This window comes from Mugil cephalus, chromosome 8 (assembly GCF_022458985.1).
Source record: "Mugil cephalus isolate CIBA_MC_2020 chromosome 8, CIBA_Mcephalus_1.1, whole genome shotgun sequence".
Taxonomy (NCBI): Eukaryota; Metazoa; Chordata; class Actinopteri; order Mugiliformes; family Mugilidae; genus Mugil; species Mugil cephalus.
The window spans coordinates 13,926,882-13,948,517 of NC_061777.1; the positions used below are offsets into that span (position 1 = coordinate 13,926,882).

Sequence of the window (21,636 nt, forward strand, 5' to 3'; positions counted from 1 at the left end):
ATTACGTAGATGGAAGTGTGTTGATTGTGGCACCGAGGGCAAACATTTTTCATTAATTATCCAAAATACACTTTTGACATGTTTTCCTTTGTGCTCCATGAGGGAAAGCACAATAAAAGGAAGTGTTTATTCCATAAATAGGTCAAATCATGTGTAAATAAAATAAAAACTAAAAAAGGCAGCACATAATTTGGGTTTTCACTGCTTTATAATAAATAATGTCAATAAATATTTATCTGTACAGTATAACTCCAATTACTTTTAAAAATGAAATGTCAAAATAGACTTAGTTACATAATAATATAATGCTGCCACATTATTAGTATTTTTTGTTAATAAAGCACATTAGCCAAGTATGTAGTCCTCATGGAAATAAAGTGCTTTTATTTTAGAACATTTTTAGAACAACATTTTGAAACTCACACATTCTCTTAAAATTTTAACATCTTAAAAAAAAGAAAAAACAAAAACTTGCAGTTGGAACGTTGCTTTGCAAAGCTTTGCATCAAATTAAGCAAAGCTCGTCTTTTCAAAGTTGACTGTTCAGCAGTTTGGCAACACGGTCGTTCCAATAAGTAATCGATCAGATGAAGCTCCTGACGCAGTCGGAGGCGGAGACCTTTGATTAAGTGGTTGGCTGTCAGTGAAATCTACTATAGTGGTTAATGCATGTTACTCAGCAGCACCCGGGTACAACTGAAACCCCTTCAAAATGTTAAAAATCTGTTCAAAGTTTTTGTATGAGTGGCACTATATAAAACTGTCACCACGCCTCAATCAGAGCAAAGCAATCCTTGGCACGTGCTGACGAAACTACAATATGGCAGGCATGCGTGATCTTAAGAGTCTGTGCCGTCTTCTGCTCGGAGGTCTCGAGTTGTTCATGGCTACAAAAAGGACGACCGTCATCAGGAACTGGAATAATCTCTCCAACACTAAGTGCTAATAAGCTGCATGACAGAAAACCCACAGACAGACTGGTCTCTGCGATTGCATTTTTTTGGTCTGAGATGAAGTTGCTCAGTGACAGTTTAAAAAAAATAAATCCTTTCTAACCACAAAGTCAAAAGGAAATGTTGATAAATCAGGCCAGGAAAATGACCCCCCCCCCCTTGTTGCAGCAGAGATATGCTACCACGTGGCTAATGTAAGCTCTCTCACAGCAACATGCTTTTTAAACCCATCTTCCATAAAATATTCGAAAAACATTCGACACAACTAACCCGACTAAATTGCTATAGCGTAGAATGATATGTGTGAGTGGTACCGTTCTGCACCAGGGTTTTACAACCAATTAACAAATGAATTCCAAAGTGAAGGGGTAATCCGTGAAGTCTGAACCCTGAGATTTCGCTATTCAGTGAGCCCATGATTCTCAAAAAAAGTGACTCTGGAGGAACATGTCATCGTGACAGCACTCAGATCTCAAGGCGGCACTAGTGGACTGGACAAACTGTTGTGCTACGATGTTCATTTTAGCTTTATAAAATCACAGTACTAGTAAGAAAACTACAAATCAACAGTTTTTTTGGACACTTAGTGCCACGTCTGAGAGTCAACACTGCATGAAGTCACCTCGAGTAGTCGACCTTTTTTTGTTCATAGAACCTAAGTTGCGCAGATTCGAACCCCGCTCCACACAAAAATATAATCAATACACATGGGTCACTGCTGTGATTCTGAGTCGGAAATTAAAGTAAATAAATATAAAAATAGAACCCAACCAAAATGATCTCAGACAGCCCGTGAATCAAGCTCGAAAATGGATACACATTAAGCCGGGATAGAAATATACAAAAGAGTATGCTCTTACCAAAAATACCTTTTGCAATATATTGGATACTGAGAGTTTGATATTGCCTGTGCGAGAATGATCTGTTACAGAGATGAATCTGCGGTTGCATAGATGACTAGAGTGGTTAGGAAGGAAAATTGAGGTGTGGTGGTTGCTTCTGCATCTGGAAAAGTTGTATTATTATTATTGTTATTATTATTATTCCCTCTTATCCCTTTTACTTCTCAGTGAGCGATAGCTGCAATATCCTCTCCAGCTCCTCTTCCTCCTGCTTCCTCATCCTCTCTTCTTCTTCCTGAACCCGAGCAGAGAGCTCCATGGCCAGGCGGAGGTCTGAGTCGGGGCTGGAGGCAGAGGCGGAGCTGGCTGGACTGGAGGTGTCCGCGTAATCCACTAGCACGCCCTCTGGGATACTCCTAGGTGGACATTGAGGTAGAAAACACATAGATTTTAAATAGCCAGAAGGACAATACACGAACAAGGACGGTTGCCTTCAACAAATACAACTACGGAGCTAAGCTAACAACAAAAACCTGTTCCTACCTGTCACTCTGGCTACTTGGCATCACGTCAGTGAGTTCCCCATCAGCGTCATTCCAGACCCCCTCCTGCAATCACATTGAAAAATAAACAAAAGAATGTGGAAACTATATGAACATGTCGTGTCAGGAGGGCTGAATATGGATCGTTCCTACCTGGTTCGGGCCTCTGCGGGACTCCAGGAGGCTCTGTTGGATGGCGTACTGCAAAAGGTCCTCGTCATTGTGGGACACGGGCATGTGGCGGCTGCCCCCTCTGCGGTGGTAACTCGGCGGCACCTCAAACACCGAGGGACAGACCTGGAACGGAGGCGATGCTGGGTGGATGAAGACGGGGAAGACGAGCAGTTTAGAAACGACAGACATGCAAATAGTATTTTGATACAGCGGACGCGCTGGTCACATTCCCACCTGCTGCTTCTTCGTCTTCCCCTGAGGACGTTGGTGTGGCGGCCGGCGTGGTGTTGACTTCCTCTTCGGTGCTGCATTTGTTTACATTACCAAATGTGATCTTGGCATTCAGCACGTGAAACAGGGGAATCTCTGTCAGAGAGGAAGGTGTAAGATATAAATACAGACACAGAGTAATCTCTAACGTAAACACTCTCTAATCTCCACTTTAAAATTGAATGCCTCGTGGGATTTTTCACACCTATTTTAACAGGAAATCCAGGAGGAAACTTCAGAGCCACAAAGTCTCGTAACCGTGCAAAGTGGGAACTGGTCCGAGCCATGAGGTCAATGATGGGGGTGACCTGCTCCACCAGTGACAGGGGATGTTCCTCGCTCATCCACAGTGTACCTTTGAACCTGTGTGAGATAAGAAATACAGGACATTTCATGATTCAAAGTCCACATAGCGCACAACTACAAGAAATAACCTATTAGGGTTATTAAAACCTTGAGAAGTGTCTTACTTCTGAGTACGAATGCTCAGTTCAATGGGACGGCCGATGTCTCGGTTCCCAAGGTCAAAGTCTGGATCAAAATATTCCTCTGGAGTTATTGCAGTGGGATTGTTGGCAGTTGCATACTCAAGAGTAAGGTCCTAAAAAAGAAAGAAACAAAATCAGCTTGTGGATGGTTACAAACTGCTGCATTGTGTCATAATCACAGAGTGCACATCTTACCCCTTGTGCATTTATGTGTTGCTCCACAGTCCCCAGCAGAGACTCCAAGATGTTCCTTTCACCTTTGAACAAAAAAAAGTCAAACTTTAACACTCATTCAGTTTCAGTCAAATGTAGTTTATAAATTGAGGCACAGAAAAACATGAAGAACAGCTCCACATACTTTTAATCCTGGCTTTCTCCTCGTCTGTAAGATGCTCCGTCCTTGTCCTGATTACCACATTTACATTGTTCACACTGAAAACCTGAGAAAACAATCCCAATCTAATGTCAGCTAATATTATGGACAAGGCACCGTGGCAACACACTAAAACAGATAATAACCTTTGATTCAAATCCGTTGACTACTTCCATTTTGTCACTTCTCCAGCCCCAAATCCCAGACTTGGTCCTATGAAAAACCAGAAACACAACAGTGTTAATTTCAGATGACAAAAACAACGCAGCGGACACAACCCACAATTAATATTTAACTGGAAAACATCCACAATACATCAGTTATTACAACTATGATGACAACTTTCCGTAAACTAGTCACGTGTTTGAGAAAGTTATCCAGATAATGATTAACTATTAAGGTAATATGAGGCAGCACACATTAACTCTCGCTGGCTGCATGGTGTATGAATAGCCGACAGACATAAGAGTGAGAGTAGTGTGAGTACATCTGAGTCAATTACAAGCTACAATAACATTGGGAATGTCGCAGCTCAGCGCTAAAGGATGAATCGACCAAATGGAATTACACGGTAAGAAAAAAGGGCCAACTTTCAAAACTACTCACTGTGGGGTTTGGTCTCGGCTCATCAAAGAAACGATTCATTCATTTAAAACAGAAAACGTCTCACCTTTCAAATGCAATATCCTTTGTGTCCAAGTAGGTGTTGACAATAGGAGTAGTCAACCTCTTGGCAACTTCCTGTTCAGCTGGCTGCATTGACTCTAGTGTGACTTCCTCCATTTCTTGGGATATGTTGAAGCGTTCAGTGTCCACTACTTCATCATCATGGTTCACCTCCATCAACTCTGCACATGAATCTGTCGATATAAAGACAGGGGTGCACTCATATCATACACTTTAAATAAAATAAGGATAAAATATTTTTATTTTGTTCAAGAGAGCTGAAACACGCACCGTCTCCTCTGAAGATGTAGCTCCTGCGCCCCCTGATCCAGGTCATGTTTTCAAAGCCTAGGAGAGTGGCATCCACTCGCAGGCAGGCGCCACTTTTCCAAATGCGACAAACATCACTTGGACAAACCCGGGACAGAAGGGGGACTGTGAAGTAACAGAGTATGAATGTCCCACCATGCAGAAAAGAAATGCATCCACACATGAAAAACAATGCAAGTCAATACAAAAATAAAGTCTTCACTACTAAAAGGAAGGCATGTAGTTTAACCTGTATGACCTGGTAAATTCTGTGCACATATTTAACAACAGGAAACACTTGTGGACACCTGTGAGTTTTGCATACTGAATTGTGAACAAACAAGCCGCACACATTCTACTTCACAGGGTGGACAACTTACTCCAACTGGTGAATTCCCACTTCATTTCCATATAAAAGTCTGGAGACTGGGGATGAACAAACAGACCGGTTATTTATTTTTGGCGCAAATGCAGAAGATGACAAGACAACGGGAAAATGCATAAAGTGAAACCTCTCTGATCTTTGACAGCAGCTCAGGCACTCCTCCCAGAGCAGTGGAGGCTTTGAGGTAGTCTCTGCGTTGAAGCACCAACTGAACCATCTCTGGATCTCCGGTGCTGACTGCTTCCTGAAGCACTACACAAAGAAAGCCAAGTAAATACAAACCACTAAAGCCGTTAGCGCCACCTGTTCCCAAGCAGAGCTTTGTGAACATCCTCAACGCTGACGTAATAACAAAGGAAAGTGAAAGTGTTTTACTACAGTCACATGAGTAGATACCACATACGTTTTTTTATTGTTTACCAGAACCCTCGTTAGTAGCAGATGATGTCATACTTAAAGAAACGGGATCTAAGCAATCAAGACAACCCACAATATTCTCTGCAAGTGAACAACTGCAAGAGAAGTGAAAGTAGTGTTCGTGGCATCACAACATTCAAAGCTGAGTAGCCAGTTTTACAACTTACCTGTCCAATTCATGCCATTTTCTTTAGTCACTTGTGCGCCGTGTCTCAGAAGGACTCTCACAGACTCTAGGTGACCGAGCGACACGGCCAGGTGCAGAGGGGTCCGGCCTCTGGGATCCACAGCCTCGATGTCATTCTGAGGAATTCAAAGAGTATATACGTGTTGCTGACTAACTCAAGGCTCAAACTAAATATCACAGGAACAACATGACGACCTCTTATGCTTAATTGAGGCGTTTGCAGATAATGACATAGGACTGCAGCAGTGACTTCATGAGCATCACAGTCAGAAAAGCTGTGTTATTGTTAGGTAACCAGTGTGAGTCAAAGGATCACAGTAACCACATTGCAATAATAGTCAGTAAGAACAGTATGAATGTTTAGGGAACAAACATTAGGCTATGGCAGATAAGAGTTTCTCTCAGAAGCATCAAATGTCACATGCAAATTGACTGTAGCACAACACTAACGCGGTTCAAGCAGTTGTTTTTGTACTTGTTTTCTGTTATCATAACATAAAATGTATCTGTTGTTGTTGTTTTTTTTTTTAAGTGACTAAGCTAGCCCTTGTCCCCGCAGATATTCAAACATATTTTCTGCGTCTTGACTGCGGAGCATCTGTCTACACCGCTGGCCTACTTTAACTAGCAGCCGAGATTCAACAGCCCCGTCCGGGCTTCCTGTAGCTAGCAGGCGTGTCTACGTAGCATGCTAGCAATCACGTTGAGTGTTTTACTAACCTGTGGTAACGTTATCTGCTCTTCCAGTCTCCTGTAATCATTCTCCCACACTGCTGAATGCAGGGGAAACTTCGCTCTGATGTCTTCGCTAACGTTAGCCGTGGACATCTTCCTCTTTGTGGAGCCGTTCAGTGCAAAGTTAGCCAGCCTCCAGTAATTACAGCCATGAGAAAAGCTGCGACAGCCACACGCTAGTTGCTAAAAAATATATCACACATGTAATGCATGCCCTTAATGTGGGACAGCAACGTCGAAACAATAGCCAATAGCCAGTCCGCTGACCAACTTTTCCTGGAGCCTTCCCCTAAATAAAACTTTTGAACAAGGAAGTGCCAGAAGTAGTAGCCAGTATCGACAGGGGTGTCCCACATATAAACAGATTCACAATCTAACAAATAACATCTAATTAAAACGTTTAAAAAAAACAAATAAAACTACACTAAATGAGTTCTTGCTATGAATTAGTGCGTTAGTGAGTACGACATGAAAATAAAATCTGTAGATAAAATCATCGCCGTTTGAAGAGAATAATAGTCAGTTCCAGTTTGGTCGCAACCATTCAAAGCGTCCGCATAGGGGTTTCAGAAATCTCAAATTAAGTATAATCCCTATAAAGATTGATTTTCTGTCAAACTACGACCTTTTTGTAAAAACACTTAAATTTAACTGGTTTCATACGACATGAAATAAAATAAAAAGTTTCGATTTCCAGAAAATTGTGTTTTGTTTTGGCTACACAGTCGAAATGGGATCGTCGTTTTTGTAGGGGTACGTTGAAAATCTGGAACAGCACCGCCCGTCTGTTACTGTGTAGTATAGTTATAACGATTATTGGCGGGTTTAAACTATATTGATTTGGAGTTATGATAAAATAACCAGGAGTGGGATATTCTGTCATCTTATCGGAATCACGATTTGTGGCTTTCAACTGCTCTGCTGTTCAAATAAATATCGTGTGGTGACTGGCCAGTTGTGCAATTTAACTGATGTGTTATTTTGCTGTTATCGTACTAAAAAATGTACAGGAGTGCCATTAATACACGACGTTTCTTTAAAAACAAGACGGGTAGTCAATGGGAGAGCATCAAACATCGTCTCAACAGGCGTCTTTTTGTACCGTGTCGCAAGGTGCATAGATCAAACTCACCTGCGCTTACTTATTTGTCTGTGGGCCCTCAGATTTGACTGTCAGGCTGCGTACCGCCCAAATTATACCAAACATGTTGCACTATATTTAGGTATTATTCTCAAATGAAAACGTGGAAATCATAATATTGATATACACCCATCTACTTACTCAAAAGCAAGAGGATATGTTATTCCTATTATATCGGGGAACTCCTTTTCCTGAGAGACTAAACTTCGGGCACAATCACTTCCACATTAGGTCACAGTGGCAGCTGCCTCTGAACGCGCCGAGTGTGTGTGTGTTTGTGTGTGTGTGTGTGCTCCTCTCTTCAGAGACTGGAGAGTAAACTATCAAATGGGCACAGGCTTGTTAGCCAGTCAGGTGGGTGCTAAGTCTGCTAACTTGCAGGCAAGCAGCGCTGTACTTAGCCCTGTGAGGTTGTGTGCTATTATGGCTAGCCAAAACCAAAAGGCTATGAAGAAGTAACGAAGCAGGTCGCTGTTTTGGGGTTTTGTTTTTTTTTTTTTAATTGGCTAGGTGTAGCTAACGCGGAAGGCATCTCCACGGAGTAATCAATGGTTAGCATAACGGACCCAGCACTGTACTCGTTTTAAAAGGCACTTCTTTCCCGACTAACAGGATGTCTAAACGCCTACGAAACACGGACGTCTGCGCCGACTGCTGCGTCCCAGGTAAGCGGCAGATTGAGACTCATCCCTGCTGGTCTCCGTTATTTATCTACTTTAAATCAGGGGTTTAAATCAGATTACCAAAGCTCGCACACGCTGCCTGCTTATTTACTCTTATTTGGCTATTCAAACTACTCTTCCTGTTGCGTTTGAGCATTAGGAGCGGCTGCTTTTCGAGGTGTTTGCAAATGCTTAAATAACCATGTTGTTAATGGTGTCATAAGTATTAAGACTTAATAGTTGTTTAATGCTGATAAAGTGGAGTGGCAGACATGTTTTCAGCAGATCTACAATACAATAATGAAGAACTGCACAACTCTTTGTCAGTGTCAAGACAACTACATCATTCATAAATATAAATATATCAGTGGATGTGCTGCCTTTTTGGCACCATATGCTGATATTGAGAGGAAAAGGCAGATTTAAACATTCAGACTTAATCCTTCCTGTGTCTGTGATCTGACATCAGACCAACACCCAGCATCTTCTTACTGAGGCCAGTTTGCTCAAAGTAGTTTTAGTGTAACAGCAAAAAAGTTGTTCAGCTTTCACAGACAAAACGCTTCTGTGAAAACGGAAGAAATACTTGTTGCATTGTGTCCGAGTCACTTAGAAAAGTCCCATTCATGTAGAAATGACGTGATGTTTTTCGGCAGGCACAGGAAACAAAACAGGATGCTGAGTGAATTGAGCGCACAAAGTCAATGCAGAGGAGTTTTTTTCCTTCTTTTGTGGCAACATATTGTATTTTAATTAAGTAGCGTGACGCTGTTTTTAGACGATTGTGTGTATTTCTAAATATGTGTGTAATATCCTCGTGTTGCTGTGGCTCGACACAGGTCAAGAAAAAGCACTAAGTATGCAAAATATTAAATATCTAATCTGTCATCATGTCATCCAAATTAGTTAACTCTCAGATCCCCACGGCAGCTGGCGTGGATTTCCTCGCTATGCGGCTGTTACCAGTTGTTGGCTGTGAATATTTTTAGAGTTTCAAGACGTGGGATTAAATTTAGCAGCCCTTGTTGAGAAAAGGGGGCGAAGGAGGCATGTCAGCACTAACACTAACGTCTTGGCGGAGGGTTGTTAGGAGGAGATTGTGAAAACTCGAAGCCAGAATCTGACCAGGAACCCTTTGCAGCTGTTGCTCCTGCACCTCAGCTGCTGTTAAGACATTTACAGTATTTAGTGTCTGTCTTGTCCCGGTGCCAGGCACCCCGTCTGTTTAAGAGCTTATTGGCCGTAAGGCGTGTCGCATGAATTCACAGTGTTTTCGGTCGGGAGATGTCAGAAAGAGCCTCCGCTCAGATGGGAGACGGTGCAACTCGGTGACATTTGTGCGAGTCGAAGTGCGCTAAATAAGGTCAAGGTTAAGCAAACAAATTTATTTTGGTCGCAGGGTATACTCTGGCTTGTACGTGTGCTCTGCTTCTATTTTAACACTATGCATTAAGTTAAAGTCTGTTTTTGTCGATTTTATTCATGCATTTTGCAGATGTTGTGAAAGAGGAAGCTGCTCTGTTAGGAGGTGCACCAACCTTCAACTGCTAGTCTTCACTTCCTTTTTATACGGCGCATGGTTTCACCTAACTCTGCAATCAGAGACCTTTAATGACGATACGGGCTACCCATATTACTGGCCTCTGGCTTTTTTGGCTTTTTTCTTTTCTGTATTTTTTCCACCATGCTGACATTTTTAGGTCATCGCCGCAAGTTAAACTTGCCTAAATGACACTATTAGTGGCCTGAGCCGAACACTTTAGAGGCTTAAAGTCGTTCTGTGTTGTCCTCGTCTTCAAAAACTACATAAAAAAAAAAGACTAAAAGCAACGTTTGTTTGCCTGTTTCACCTGTCAGCATCCCCAAGCCTATTTCACCCATATACATATTAGGAACATATTAAAACATGGGTCAGAAATGTGAAATGTCTTTTTTCAGAAGACTCAGAGATTTCCTAAGAAAACAGAACAGTAACTGTGAGTGTTGCTCAAGCAGAGTGAACCATAGATTATTACACATTTGGTAATAGAGTAGTGAATATTTCTGGCGGCAAGATTTAGCTTTTGGTCACAGACTATGGCGCAGAACAATAAGCTGAATCAGACTTTGGATTCTTGGATTTGTTGTCATTAACAAAATGTGGACAGCTTAAAGTTTCCGTGAAATGGTCAGTGGAGGGATATTTATTCTTTTTCTTTTCATATTTCTTTGTAAGAGCTGAGCTAGAAAAGCTGGCCCCCAACGGCCTGAACAGGCACCACCGATGCGCAGTGATGACATGAAGGCAGCACGAAGAGATGTTTTCCAGGAAATATTATTAAGAACGCAGAAACAACTGATTTTTTTTGTGTGTATGCTGGGTGAGATACTGACATTTATGTGACGCAGTGAAAAGCATGTTCTTTAGAAAACCTTAAATATGTTTATGTGGGAAATGCACCTGCAAACTCCCTCCTGTCGTAATAAATCCACAACACCATAAATAGAACTTTTTTAGGGTCTGGTGTAAAAGAAGAAGTGAGATGTTAAGAGCAGCACATGTTCACAAATATGAGCGGCGTGACATTTATGATGAGAAAGACTGATTACTCGTTGTGCGTTTCTGCCTCTGCTTTGGCTAAAGGAAATTAAACCTGTGAGATACCGGTAAACACAGCATTCACTCTCAGCTGCTGCGTAAATGACGCCCGCGATCAGTTGTGATTTATCCGTTATCCTGATTTTGACGCCAGTTTGATGTTTTTCTTTTCCCCCTTAGATCCTCGTTGGGCCTCGGTGAACAGGGGCGTGTTGATTTGCGATGAGTGCTGCAGCGTTCACCGAAGTCTGGGCAGACACAGCTCCCAAGTCCGTCACCTGATGCACACACCTTGGCCTCCTACGCAGCTACAGGTAAATACAGGAAAGATATAGTCCATGCATTTGTATTTACCTGTCCTGAGATTAAATTATACCTGCAGACGTTGGTATTCCTGCGTTTTTAGATTCACCGGCTCAGTGTGAGCGGCTGTGCATCGGATACATCTGAGGCGTATTGATTGTTTCCAAATAGAGCTTTTCAGGACGAGGACTGTCAAGCCAGTCAGAGTCAGTCAGCAGTGTACGGTTTAAATCAATGGCACCCGCTTTATAGGAAACTTTCTCATTTCCCTTAGATGGTTCAGACATTATACAGCAATGGTGCAAATTCAATTTGGGAGCACTCCCTTCTGGACCCTGCGTCCGTGATGAGCGGGAAACGCAAGGCCAACCCTCAGGACAAACTTCAGTGAGTCGTGTCATTTTAAAATAAGAGTTTGTGTTGTTTGCCGAATGATGTTTATTGAACAAAAAGTTCACAACCCCTCTCTTTGATTTTCCTTTTATCTCTGAAAGCCCAAATAAATCAGAGTTCATAAGAGCCAAGTATCAGATGCTGGCGTTTGTGCATCGCATGCCCTGCCGGGATGATGACAGCTCCACAGCCAAGGATTTGAGCAGGGTGAGGAGTGGCGGCCGCTCACGTGATTAGGAGAAAACAGCTGCATTGCTTTGCTCCATCAAATCGTGACAATTTTATCTTTTCGCAGCAACTTCACTCAAGTGTGCGCACCGGCAACCTGGAGACTTGTTTGAGGTTGCTGTCGCTGGGAGCGCAGGCGAACTTTTTCAACCCTGTAAGACGGCTGCATTTCAAACCAACCTTCGCGTTCTGGCGTTTAGTTTTTCTGCTCTTTCTTAATGTTTCGCCGTTTCTCCCCCAGGAAAAAGGAAATACCCCCTTGCATGTGGCTGCGAAAGCGGGACAAGTGTCTCAGGCCGAGCTGTTAACGGTGTACGGGGCGGATCCCGGGGCGCCGGACAGCAACGGCAAAACTCCCATCGACCATGCAAGGTAACGCTACAGGCTTAGATGTTTTTTTTTTTATGATCTTAATACAAAATAATGATCATCCTGAAATGTAAAACTGTGTTTCTAAATGTGTCTTTGTAGAGAAGCCGGCCATCATGACCTGGCGGATAGGCTGGTGGAGATCCAGTACGAGCTTACTGATCGACTGGCGTTTTACTTGTGTGGGAGAAAACCAGGTATGCAGTGAGTGGGATCTGAAACTGAAACGAGTTGTAGAATATGGGTCATAAAATTATATGTTTCTGGATGTTAATAGAAAAAGACAAGTAGACAGGCATAGCGCAAAATAAGTTAGAATAACTGTCATGATATTTAATCTGCCTTGAGAATATTGCTTTTGTACTATTTCTTTCTTTAAATGAAAAGTGTCCACACTGCAGCTCCAATAACTGTGGCTCATAACCAGGACTTTTTTCTTGTTGTTCCTTTCAGATCATAAAAGCGGCCAGCACTTCATCGTTCCGCAAATGGCTGACAGGTAAGAAAGCAGAAGCTGTAAGTCAGCAGGATGTGTGCGATGTATTAAGTGCTCGTCTTTGAATTAGCATTTGCTTGAGTAAATGTCTTGACCCGAGCCAACAAACTGAGCGCAGCGAGGGAGTCGTTTACGGTTTTCAGCTTTTGCTCCGAGGCCTGTTCTGACACGCCGTTGAGCTCGCTGCAGGATCTATTATCTCTGTCAGGAGAAACAGACCCGTCAGCTCTGTAATTTGTTCAAATAATTAAAAAGTCGCCTTTAACCACTGTAGCCTTTGGCTTTTATGCATAAAACAACCAGAAAAGAAGAAGAAACAATGATTTATGATACATTTGATCTTTTTTATTGCCGTCTTTTGATGGATCAGAAACATGTAAGTACTACTCAGAATAACGTGTGCATTACGTTGAGCTGCAGCAACAAACCGTTATCACGTGTTGATGAAAGTCATCCTCTGTTTGTAGCAGTTTAGATTTGTCAGAACTGGCAAAAGCAGCAAAGAAGAAACTGCAGTCTGTAAGTATTTCTGTATTTCTCTAAGTGTTTCATTGTAGAGAGACAGAGTTCTCTTTTCTCCCTCACGCTCTGACAAAGTGTGATTTCCTCATTTTCATGCAGCTCAGTAATCATTTATTCGAAGAGCTGGCCATGGATGTGTACGACGAAGTGGACAGACGAGAGACGGACGCAGGTCTGTTTCGCTGCGTTGTGTCCAGACAGCATCTGCGGCCGCACGTGCCTTCGCACCTTTAAACCTCTCCGGTCGCGCTGCGGCTAAACTCGGAGCCTCTTATCGCCGCTGATCTCACTCTTATGTCATCGTGTTGCAGTGTGGCTGGCGACGCAGAATCACAGCACCTTGGTGACGGAGACAACCGTGGTTCCTTTCCTTCCCGTGAATCCGGAGTATTCGTCGACGAGAAACCAGGCCAGTCAGACGCACGGAAATCTGCGCGTGCCCACGTTAGCTTAGAAGTTGCTGCTTATTTGACTTTTGATTTTCTCATTTCAGGGACGACAGAAGCTCGCGAGGTTCAATGCGCACGAGTTTGCAACTCTGGTGATTGACATATTAAGCGACGCTAAGCGCAGACAGCAAGGGAACTCCGTAGCCAGTCCCAAAGGTTGGTATTTTCTTGTTACTTAATGCCAAAGTCCTACTTGCACTGACATGTAGCGTAACACAAGAACTACTCCACTCTGTGCCCCTGCACACACACACCAGACAACGTTGAACTGATCCTAAAGGGCGTAGGCGTCAGACATTGTAGCGATAGCCAGGACAATGACCAGCCCGACTATGACAGCGTGGCGTCGGACGAGGACACGGATCAGGAGCTCCCCTCCAGCAAAGGAGACAGGACTAAGGTATTTCGACGTTCTCACCAAACTAAAACCACGTTCTCTCTTTTGGTGTCTTTCACCACTTTGTTTTTAACTCGACAGAGCCTGGACTCTGACCTCTCAGACGGCCCCATCACTATGCAAGAATACATAGACGTGAAAAACGCACTGTCGGCCTCCGAAGCCAAGATCCAGCAGCTCATGAAAGCCAACAACAACCTGAGCGACGAGCTGAGGCTGATGCAGAAAAAGGTATCCACCCCGCTCCACCAATAAGATCACTAACACCGGGGGCCGGACTAGGGGGGCACAGTGGTCAGTGCGATCACTCCCTGATGTGGAGATCTGAATCCATGGGTTGTGATGATGCTGATTGTTTGAGATATAAGGCGGCTTCGACACCCCGTGTATCCACCCTTTTGTTTTGGCCGGCATGTTGAATTTCAGAATGTACATTTTTATGTGTTGGTTTGTTTTCTTGTCTTGATTTTTACACCCCCCAAAAAAAAAAAAAAAATCATCCTTTCTGCATTTCATAACAAAAAAAGGTTTGGTCAGGTTTTTTGTAATATATAAATTTAGTGGAAGCTGTGCTCTCTAATGTTACTAACAAGCATGTTTTAGTAGAAAGCATGACCTAATTTATAATTTATAATACATATTATCAACTAACTGAAATTGTATGTGTGTGCCTTGCTTCATCAGTCATCACATATACCGTCTTTTACTGCGCAGACTGTTTTTTGGATGATAACCAGCTGTTGTTTTTGGTAACGTGTGGATTTATTTCTTAAATATATTTTGTAACTGGTCACATTTCACGGAGGTGTCAAAGAACGTAGCCATTCAGCTGATAGAAACATGAGATTCTGTTACTCTGACTTGTAGATGTGACATGTTAATTATGGAAGACATAGCCTTGAGGTTACAATTTTGTTTTCTTATTTTTAAATGGATTTAATTTAACTGTCTAAAAGGAAGACGTAGATCAAAGTCTCTGTGTTAAACTTCGAGTCAAACAGGTCTTCAGTGTAGGATAGATGGTACTAGTGGTTATTAATGGTTAAAAATGACAATTCCTTACTGTTTTATACTGTTTTATATTTAAATACCAGTTCATGAACAAGTCCGCACAGTTAACTCAGAGTTTAGTAACTAAACTCGACTGCATTCACAGTTTTATGGCCAGTACATTTTCCTGGTATTGAATGAAAGGTTGTTCATTCTTTAATGCCTCTTAGACTTTCACAGTTCTTCTCCATCGGTCTGTCCGTGCTACAGCTACTGTACGTCTTTGACCTGAACTGCTTACATGTGCAACGTCTTTTGCTTGCTTATCACTTGCTTTGCATTTTTAGACCACGGCATGAAAAAAAAAAAAAATGATGTTAGCCGGTGCAGACAAGTCCTTGTTTATATGATTTTTATCAATCAAACTGAATCTGGAGCTGCATTCAGTGAAGAGTAGTCAACTTTGTGGATATTGTTGTAGGAGAAGAGTTGATTCTTGTTAGAAGAATGCATATAATGCTAATAACCATAAAGTGATTCCTCGTCACTGAAGCAGCTTCAGGTTTTGTTTATTTCCGACATGTCGGAAAATGACATATAACTTTATTCCTGCCACGTTAAAACCTTTGGCTGAGTTAGGTGACTTTTATCACGCTGACCGTGGCAGACTATCAGAATATAAAGGGAAAGAAAGCTGTGAAGTGGTCTGCATGTCATAAAGAAGAACAGGTCAGAGCAGGGACGAAAGCTTGCTTTGCTGACAGCACCTCTTAGCGTGTTGCTGACCGTCTCTTCCAGCTGCAATCTCTGCAAAGCGAGAACACGTCTCTCAGGCGGCAGGTCACAGCCAATATCTATCAGATCCCCAGCGGTACAGACTACCCTGACCCCTCCAGCCCCTCGGCCCTGAAACGCCGACAGTCTGCGCGGGCCAGTCGGCCCATGTCTATGTATGAGACCGGCTCAGGCCTGAAGCCCTATCTCCCCAAAGGGGAAACTCCCTACCCAGAGGAGGGTATCCCCACCCTGCAACCCTTCCCACCTCATGTAAGTAAGACCTGTTCCCTGCTCTCCTTTGCCTCTTCCTCTCCTCTGCCCGTCATGTCTTCATCCTGTCTGCAAACACTTCCCTGTGCTCTCCTCTCTGTGTGTGTGTGTTTTTTTTTTTTTTTCTCTCTCACCCATTTGCTACTGGGTAGTTTCTCGCTGCACCAAAGTCTGAGGCATCAAAACGCTGAGCACTTAGATTACAGCCGTCATCATTCACCCATATCGTATTTGTCCGGTTCAGAAACACATCATCATCTGCATGTGTCTGTTATTTACTGGAGTGCTGCTTCTCTGTTAGACGAAACTTTAGCCGTGCATACGAGGAGATGCTGTTATTCACATGAACTTTGAAGCTTTGTACTGTGTTTTGTGTTGATGAAGCATTAAAACTACCATACAAACACTCTGTGTTTTTGTAATGCATGATACATTCACACACTCACTTTAACCTCTCATCTGTTTGGACTCTTTTTTTTTTTGATTCACGTGTGACTTTTATGTTGTGAAATTTATTTTTCTGGTTTCATGTCGATTCATGGCGATGTCACTGCTCACTGAAGCGGTCGTTCGCCGCTCATGGAGCGAACGTAGGAGGTCGATCTTCTAATACAACTAAACTCTTTTACGTCGTCCTAAGTTTTTAACACTGACACCTGTAACACGGCATAATGTTTATACCCGGAGTTGAATGGACGGATACAGTGTCCTTTCTACTCTTAATATACTACTATACTATATTTGATAGAGCAGCGACTGGCTTGAGGACGCAGGTGGGACGTCTGATCGAATCCACGTTCAGCTCGATATACACCGATCAGCCACAACATTAAAACCACCGACAAGGACAAGTTAATAACTCTGACCATCATGTGTTCTGCTGGAAAAGTCTATAGACATATAGCATAGACATGTAGCACCCACCTAGTCCAGACCAGGCACCCCCACCCCAGAGCAATGGCCGACAGGATGCAGCCTGACACACACACACACACACACACACACACACACAAAAAAAAAAAAAACAGTTTAGGAACAACTCAAAAAACATGAAAAACAGCACAAGGTGTTGACATGGCCTCCGAGTTCAACCCACAGGACCCAAAGACCCCCACTAACATCATTCTCTTACCAGACACCACAGGACACCCTCAGAAGACCCATGTCCACTCTCTGATGAGTCACAGCTGTTCTGAAGACACAAGAGAGACCTACACAATTAGTGTTATGCCTGATCGGTGTATGATGCAAACGGTTCTTCTTTAGTTACGGAAATCTTGTCTTTTAAAATGTGATTTGAACCCTGTCTTTAGACGGAAAGGGGCGCATTTGTGACCACCTCTTCATCCCTCCCCTCATTTCCATCCACCCTGTCATGGTCGAAGGACGACAGTGCTCAAAAGGTTAAGTACATCCTCACTCTGCCCGCATTTCGCGTGGGGGGCGCAGCAAGTCCACACGGAGCCCATCTCTACCCGCCCCACCTCTCCCACATTCCTCTGTTCTCCTGCTCTTTATCTGCCCTGCTGCATGTGCCATCCCCCCCTCCCCTCCATTGGCTGCCCTCACCATCAGACGCCTGCCTTCATCGCCAGCATCGGCCTAAATGCGCAAATGGAACCGCGGGGGTTTTGCGAAGGCGAAACCTCGGCCCGACTGCTGAACGCTGAGCAGAACCTCGAGCTTGTGATGCAGCACTCGCTTCTAATCCTAATGTCTTCTCTCTGTGCTCTTGAAACCCGTGTATATAATGATATGAAAGGGGGGGGGGGGGGAATAGCTGTCCCATCCAGAATTTTTTTCCAGAAGGAAACTGTTGACATTTTTCACGTCGAATACTCTGCCTCTAACAAATCCTTGGCTACTTTGCTCGGCGAGATTGGAACGGCATGCTCTCACTGCTTCAGCCGCACCCAAACACTGGTGATCTCAAAGTGGCTCTGATCATCTGCGAGGGCAGAACAAAGACGTCGCCAAACATGTGCGAGCCAGTGACATTTCATTTTGAACTGCTTGAAAGGATAGGATTTAGTTTAGGTTCTTGAACATGCGAGAGAGACGGTGCATGAAGGTGTCAGGTGTCCATGTGCGACATAAATGCACTTGTTTGCATCTGCTTCCTGTTTTTAAACATAGCTGTGACTGTGATCTGCATCAAGCCAACGTTACTGTAAACCTCTCAGACCACATGAGCCCCATCCAGTGTGAAGATGTGGTATTTTTTTTTTTTTTTTTTTGTGACACGCTCGATAGTGTGAGACTCGGTTTCGTCTGAACACGCCCTGCTGCGATAAAGACCCTCTGGGGTTTACTTCTCTCTGGTTTGCAGAATGAGTCAAGCTCGTGTGTCATGCTTCTGATGTAATGTTTCTGGCCACTTGTTGCTGATTATTAGTAACAGCTTTTCGCCGGACTGTTTTCACTGATGCAGGCGAATCCAGCCTCGCTTGAGGAGGCACAAATTTTCATTCTCAAATCAACGTTTGACTATGACCATAGTCACATGAAAGTGAGGAGATAATGGTCATTTTTAAGCTACTTAGCTTTAATAATATGTGATACTGGCCTGACCTTTGTTACCTGTTCTACTAATACTGTGCTTAATTCTTTAAATTGGTTATGTTGCTCTTGCTTCACAGCTTTACTGGCTCGTCTTAACTGACGTCATCTGCATCGCCTGTGCTTGTTTGAAGCTGCTGTAGCGTTTCATGTGCGCACAGCAAACAGAAAGTGGTACACGTACCATGCGAGATGCGTTTGTGGTCGATAAGTTTGACATATATCGCAGAAGTTGTGATTTTATCGCGGCCGCCTCTGGTTTACACTATCAGCTCACATTAGACACCACGCACGTTATCATTCGTTCCTCTTCCTTTCAGGCCTCGAAGTTAGAGAAGCAAGGCAGCATGCCAGAGAGCGACTATGACAACACGTTCAATGACTCTGAGATGGATGACTCAGGGTAAGAGCATCACCCAGAGCATGTACAGTTAAATAATCGAATTAAATTAGACTTGACTCCTTTTGATTTTCCGTCCAGTTTCAGCAGGAGAGGGAGGCTGAGGAGCAGCGGTTGGCTGGGAGAGGGCAGCTCTATCCCAGAGCTGGATGATCTGGAGATGGAGTCGGACCCGACTCTCCCCAGCACAGAAGACGTCATCCGCAAGACCGAGCAGATCACCAAGAACATCCAAGAGCTGCTGCGAGCTGCTCAGGACAATAAACACGACAGGTCAGAATGTGACGTTTTATCAGTTTATGATCTGAATGTTATCTGTCTTTTTCTTGTTTCCATTTTAAACCCCTTACGTTCATCATTATTCAGTTGCTGTCAGTTGCGTTTATGTCCTGCCGTATCCACTTTTTTTTCCTGCTATCTTTACCCCCCCCCCCCCCCCCCCCCCATTCTACTTCCACTCTGCTCCTTTGTTATGATGTTGTTTGGGTGTCTCATTCCCTCAATCCCGTGCACAGACCATGTGAGCGCGAAGGCGTGCGCCGGCTCAGGCACAGCCTGGGATGTTTCAGCACTCTGGTGCCCTGGGCTGAGAAGGCCCCCACTCCCCTTCTGCCACTCGGCCTCCGGTCCCCTGACCCCACCTCCTGGTACTCTGGCTTCTGTCCCTGCCTCCCAGGCACAGTTTTATTTTCCTCTCCCTCACACCTTTTTATTCCTCTGCTCTGTCTCACCTTTAACAGGATACCGTATCTCTTTTTTTCTTTGATGTGGCTCTGCATGCTTGAAAGTGTTTTGCCTCCGTTTAACAGTTTTCTCTTCGATCACTGACTTTGAGTTTGTGTTGAAGGGTAAGTTGCGCCTGTGCAGTGACTTGATTTCAGTGTAGACAATGGATGTTTCAATTTAGATTTTTACTGCATAGCCAAATCTTTTTTTAATTGTGCTACAGAGTGAAAGTATCTTGTACTTACAATCCTAAAAATGTGTTTTTAGCATGTTTTTACATTGATGTTAACCTGATGTTGAAGATGACGGTGCACGGTGTGTGGTGATAGACTAATTAGTACCTTGCTCTGTAAATTGACTTGCTTATAATAGCTATTGGTTCATGAATATTTAATGTTTTTGTGTGTGTGATTATAGTGTTTGTATCATTTATCATTTCCAGACGGATGTGAATGTGACACCAATCTGTCGAACTCATCAATAAATGTTTTCCCCTCACAGCTTCATGCCCTGCTCAGAAAGAATACATGTGGCTGTGACGGAAATGGCCGCCCTCTTCCCCAAGGTATCGCCCTGTTGTGTTATTTTTCAATCAAGTTGTTTGCTCGTCCGTTTAACAAGCGCACAGACTCTCGACGTTTTGTGTTAATGCAAAGATATTTCAACGTTCCTCCTGCAGAAGCCTCGCTCAGAGACCGTGAGAGGCTCTCTGCGCTTGTTGACCTCCAGTGCGTGCCGGCTGCAGAGCGAGTGCCGGAAGGCGATGCCTTCGGAGGGCTGCCCGGGACCGGACATGCAGCTGGTCACCCAGCAGGTCATCCAATGCGCTTATGACATTGCCAAGGCGGCCAAGCAGCTCGTCACCATCACTACAAAGGAGAATACCAACTAACAGCACTTAGAGGCCGTCAGCATCTCAGTTTTGTTTTTATATATATTTTGAGTAATTTTATTGTTTTTTTGTTTTTTTGTATTTGTGGTATATGCATGCGTTTTATTTATGAACAGTTGACACTATTTAAAGCCAACATTGGACAAAGTCTGAGTATCACAGGAAAAGTCAGACACTTTCCTTGGGTATTTCCGGCTATTATAGTAGCACAATATCTCTTAAGGTAAAATACCTTCAGGCTGGGAAAATATAGTGGTTTCTGGATCACTCTAACTATTGGAGGAAAACTCACTCATAAATACACAATATCTCCAAGCAGCGCATTGATCCAATGAAAGAACCAAGCACAGTCTAGTAAATCCATATGATGATACAGGTTAATGTCCGAAGCCATAAATGAGTCATTGGATACTATTAGAAACACTATCGTAGCTAAAGGAGCTTCCTCTCGTTCACCGCACTGTGCAAGCATCATCATACTGTAAAGTTTAACATTTAAAAAAACAAAACTGACCGTTACTTCCAGTAAATGTTGGGAACGTTGTTTATACACTCTTTGTAGCCCTGCAATGCTAATGTTTGTCGCAAAAAGCTATTTATATGGTCTGTCCCCTGTCCAAGTGTAATCCGGTCTGCAGTGCACTTATTGCAGCTATTTATGTGCGCCCATTTGTCAAGTCAGTGAATGCAACACTTGTTCAGGGGCCAAGTTTTTATTCTTCACCAGCACCGAGATGTCGTTGCTTTAAGTTGTAATGATTTGGTGTGTTTCCGACAGGCTCCACGTTGCACTGTGTTCTGCGGTCTTGTGCGCCATTTCACTGTTGTTGTCGAGGTGTGTAGAGCTAACAGCCACACTGAACGTGTGTCCACGTGTTTTGTGCTCTGTTCCATTGCTGCTAGTTTTGTATTCAGTGTGCAACATATGGGATAGAACTCTAGACGTCTCCTTTTGTTATTGTGCAGCCCGAAGTGTTTCAGGATCCATTTTCATTTTGAAATCTGATCAAAGTAAAGTCCCTCTCTGTGCTTGGATGGAGTGCAGGGATGTATGTGATGTGCGATGCAGCTGATAAGCTGCATTTCAGAAAAATAATTATTTTCTAAATAAACTTAATTTATAACTATAGTCACCCTTTGTAT

The 21,636-nt window shown here is 43.4% G+C and overlaps 2 protein-coding genes across 14 annotated transcripts; one reads left to right on the forward strand and one right to left on the reverse strand.

Moving 5' to 3' along the window:
• Positions 1 to 356: 356 nt before the first annotated feature.
• ankrd13a (ankyrin repeat domain 13A) lies at positions 357 to 6,842 on the reverse strand. Its single transcript, XM_047591906.1, has 15 exons — positions 6,327 to 6,842; positions 5,587 to 5,722; positions 5,130 to 5,254; positions 4,998 to 5,043; positions 4,600 to 4,743; positions 4,313 to 4,502; positions 3,789 to 3,855; positions 3,628 to 3,709; positions 3,465 to 3,526; positions 3,252 to 3,382; positions 2,987 to 3,144; positions 2,746 to 2,877; positions 2,491 to 2,651; positions 2,339 to 2,403; positions 357 to 2,211 (listed from the first exon to the last, which is right to left on the reverse strand). Exons 1-15 carry the CDS (start codon positions 6,432 to 6,434, stop codon positions 2,013 to 2,015), a joined length of 1,806 nt encoding a protein of 601 aa, XP_047447862.1. The 5' UTR covers positions 6,435 to 6,842; the 3' UTR covers positions 357 to 2,012.
• Positions 6,843 to 7,728: 886 nt separating this feature from the next.
• On the forward strand, positions 7,729 to 21,622 carry git2a (G protein-coupled receptor kinase interacting ArfGAP 2a). 13 transcript variants are annotated; one of them, XM_047591876.1, is made up of 23 exons: positions 7,729 to 7,836; positions 8,095 to 8,147; positions 10,903 to 11,036; positions 11,300 to 11,412; positions 11,520 to 11,625; positions 11,714 to 11,800; positions 11,888 to 12,018; positions 12,118 to 12,212; positions 12,469 to 12,514; positions 12,882 to 12,887; positions 12,979 to 13,030; positions 13,133 to 13,205; positions 13,345 to 13,442; positions 13,527 to 13,638; positions 13,740 to 13,882; positions 13,961 to 14,110; positions 15,668 to 15,916; positions 17,230 to 17,319; positions 18,796 to 18,878; positions 18,957 to 19,148; positions 19,391 to 19,522; positions 20,103 to 20,166; positions 20,281 to 21,622. In XM_047591876.1, exons 2-23 carry the CDS (start codon positions 8,096 to 8,098, stop codon positions 20,491 to 20,493), a joined length of 2,421 nt encoding a protein of 806 aa, XP_047447832.1. In that variant the 5' UTR covers positions 7,729 to 7,836; position 8,095; the 3' UTR covers positions 20,494 to 21,622. The 13 variants fall into 13 exon arrangements, with proteins under 13 accessions (XP_047447832.1, XP_047447833.1, XP_047447843.1 ...); XM_047591877.1 differs by having other exon boundaries at positions 7,744 to 8,147; positions 12,982 to 13,030; XM_047591884.1 differs by having other exon boundaries at positions 7,745 to 8,147; positions 19,391 to 19,551; positions 20,281 to 20,432.
• Positions 21,623 to 21,636: the final 14 nt, after the last annotated feature.

Coding starts and splice junctions, on each gene's coding strand:
- git2a (XM_047591876.1), top strand. CDS start 8,096: ATGTCTAAACGCCTACGAAACACGGACGTCTGCGCCGACTGCTGCGTC. Junction 8,148..10,902: donor CGCCGACTGCTGCGTCCCAG/GTAAGCGGCAGA, acceptor TTTCCCCCTTAG/ATCCTCGTTGGGCCTCGGTG. Junction 17,320..18,795: donor AGGACGACAGTGCTCAAAAG/GTTAAGTACATC, acceptor TCTTCCTTTCAG/GCCTCGAAGTTAGAGAAGCA.
- ankrd13a (XM_047591906.1), bottom strand. CDS start 6,434: ATGTCCACGGCTAACGTTAGCGAAGACATCAGAGCGAAGTTTCCCCTG. Junction 4,744..4,997: donor GTGGGAATTCACCAGTTGGA/GTAAGTTGTCCA, acceptor GTTACTTCACAG/TCCCCCTTCTGTCCCGGGTT. Junction 3,856..4,312: donor AAGGATATTGCATTTGAAAG/GTGAGACGTTTT, acceptor GGTTTTTCATAG/GACCAAGTCTGGGATTTGGG.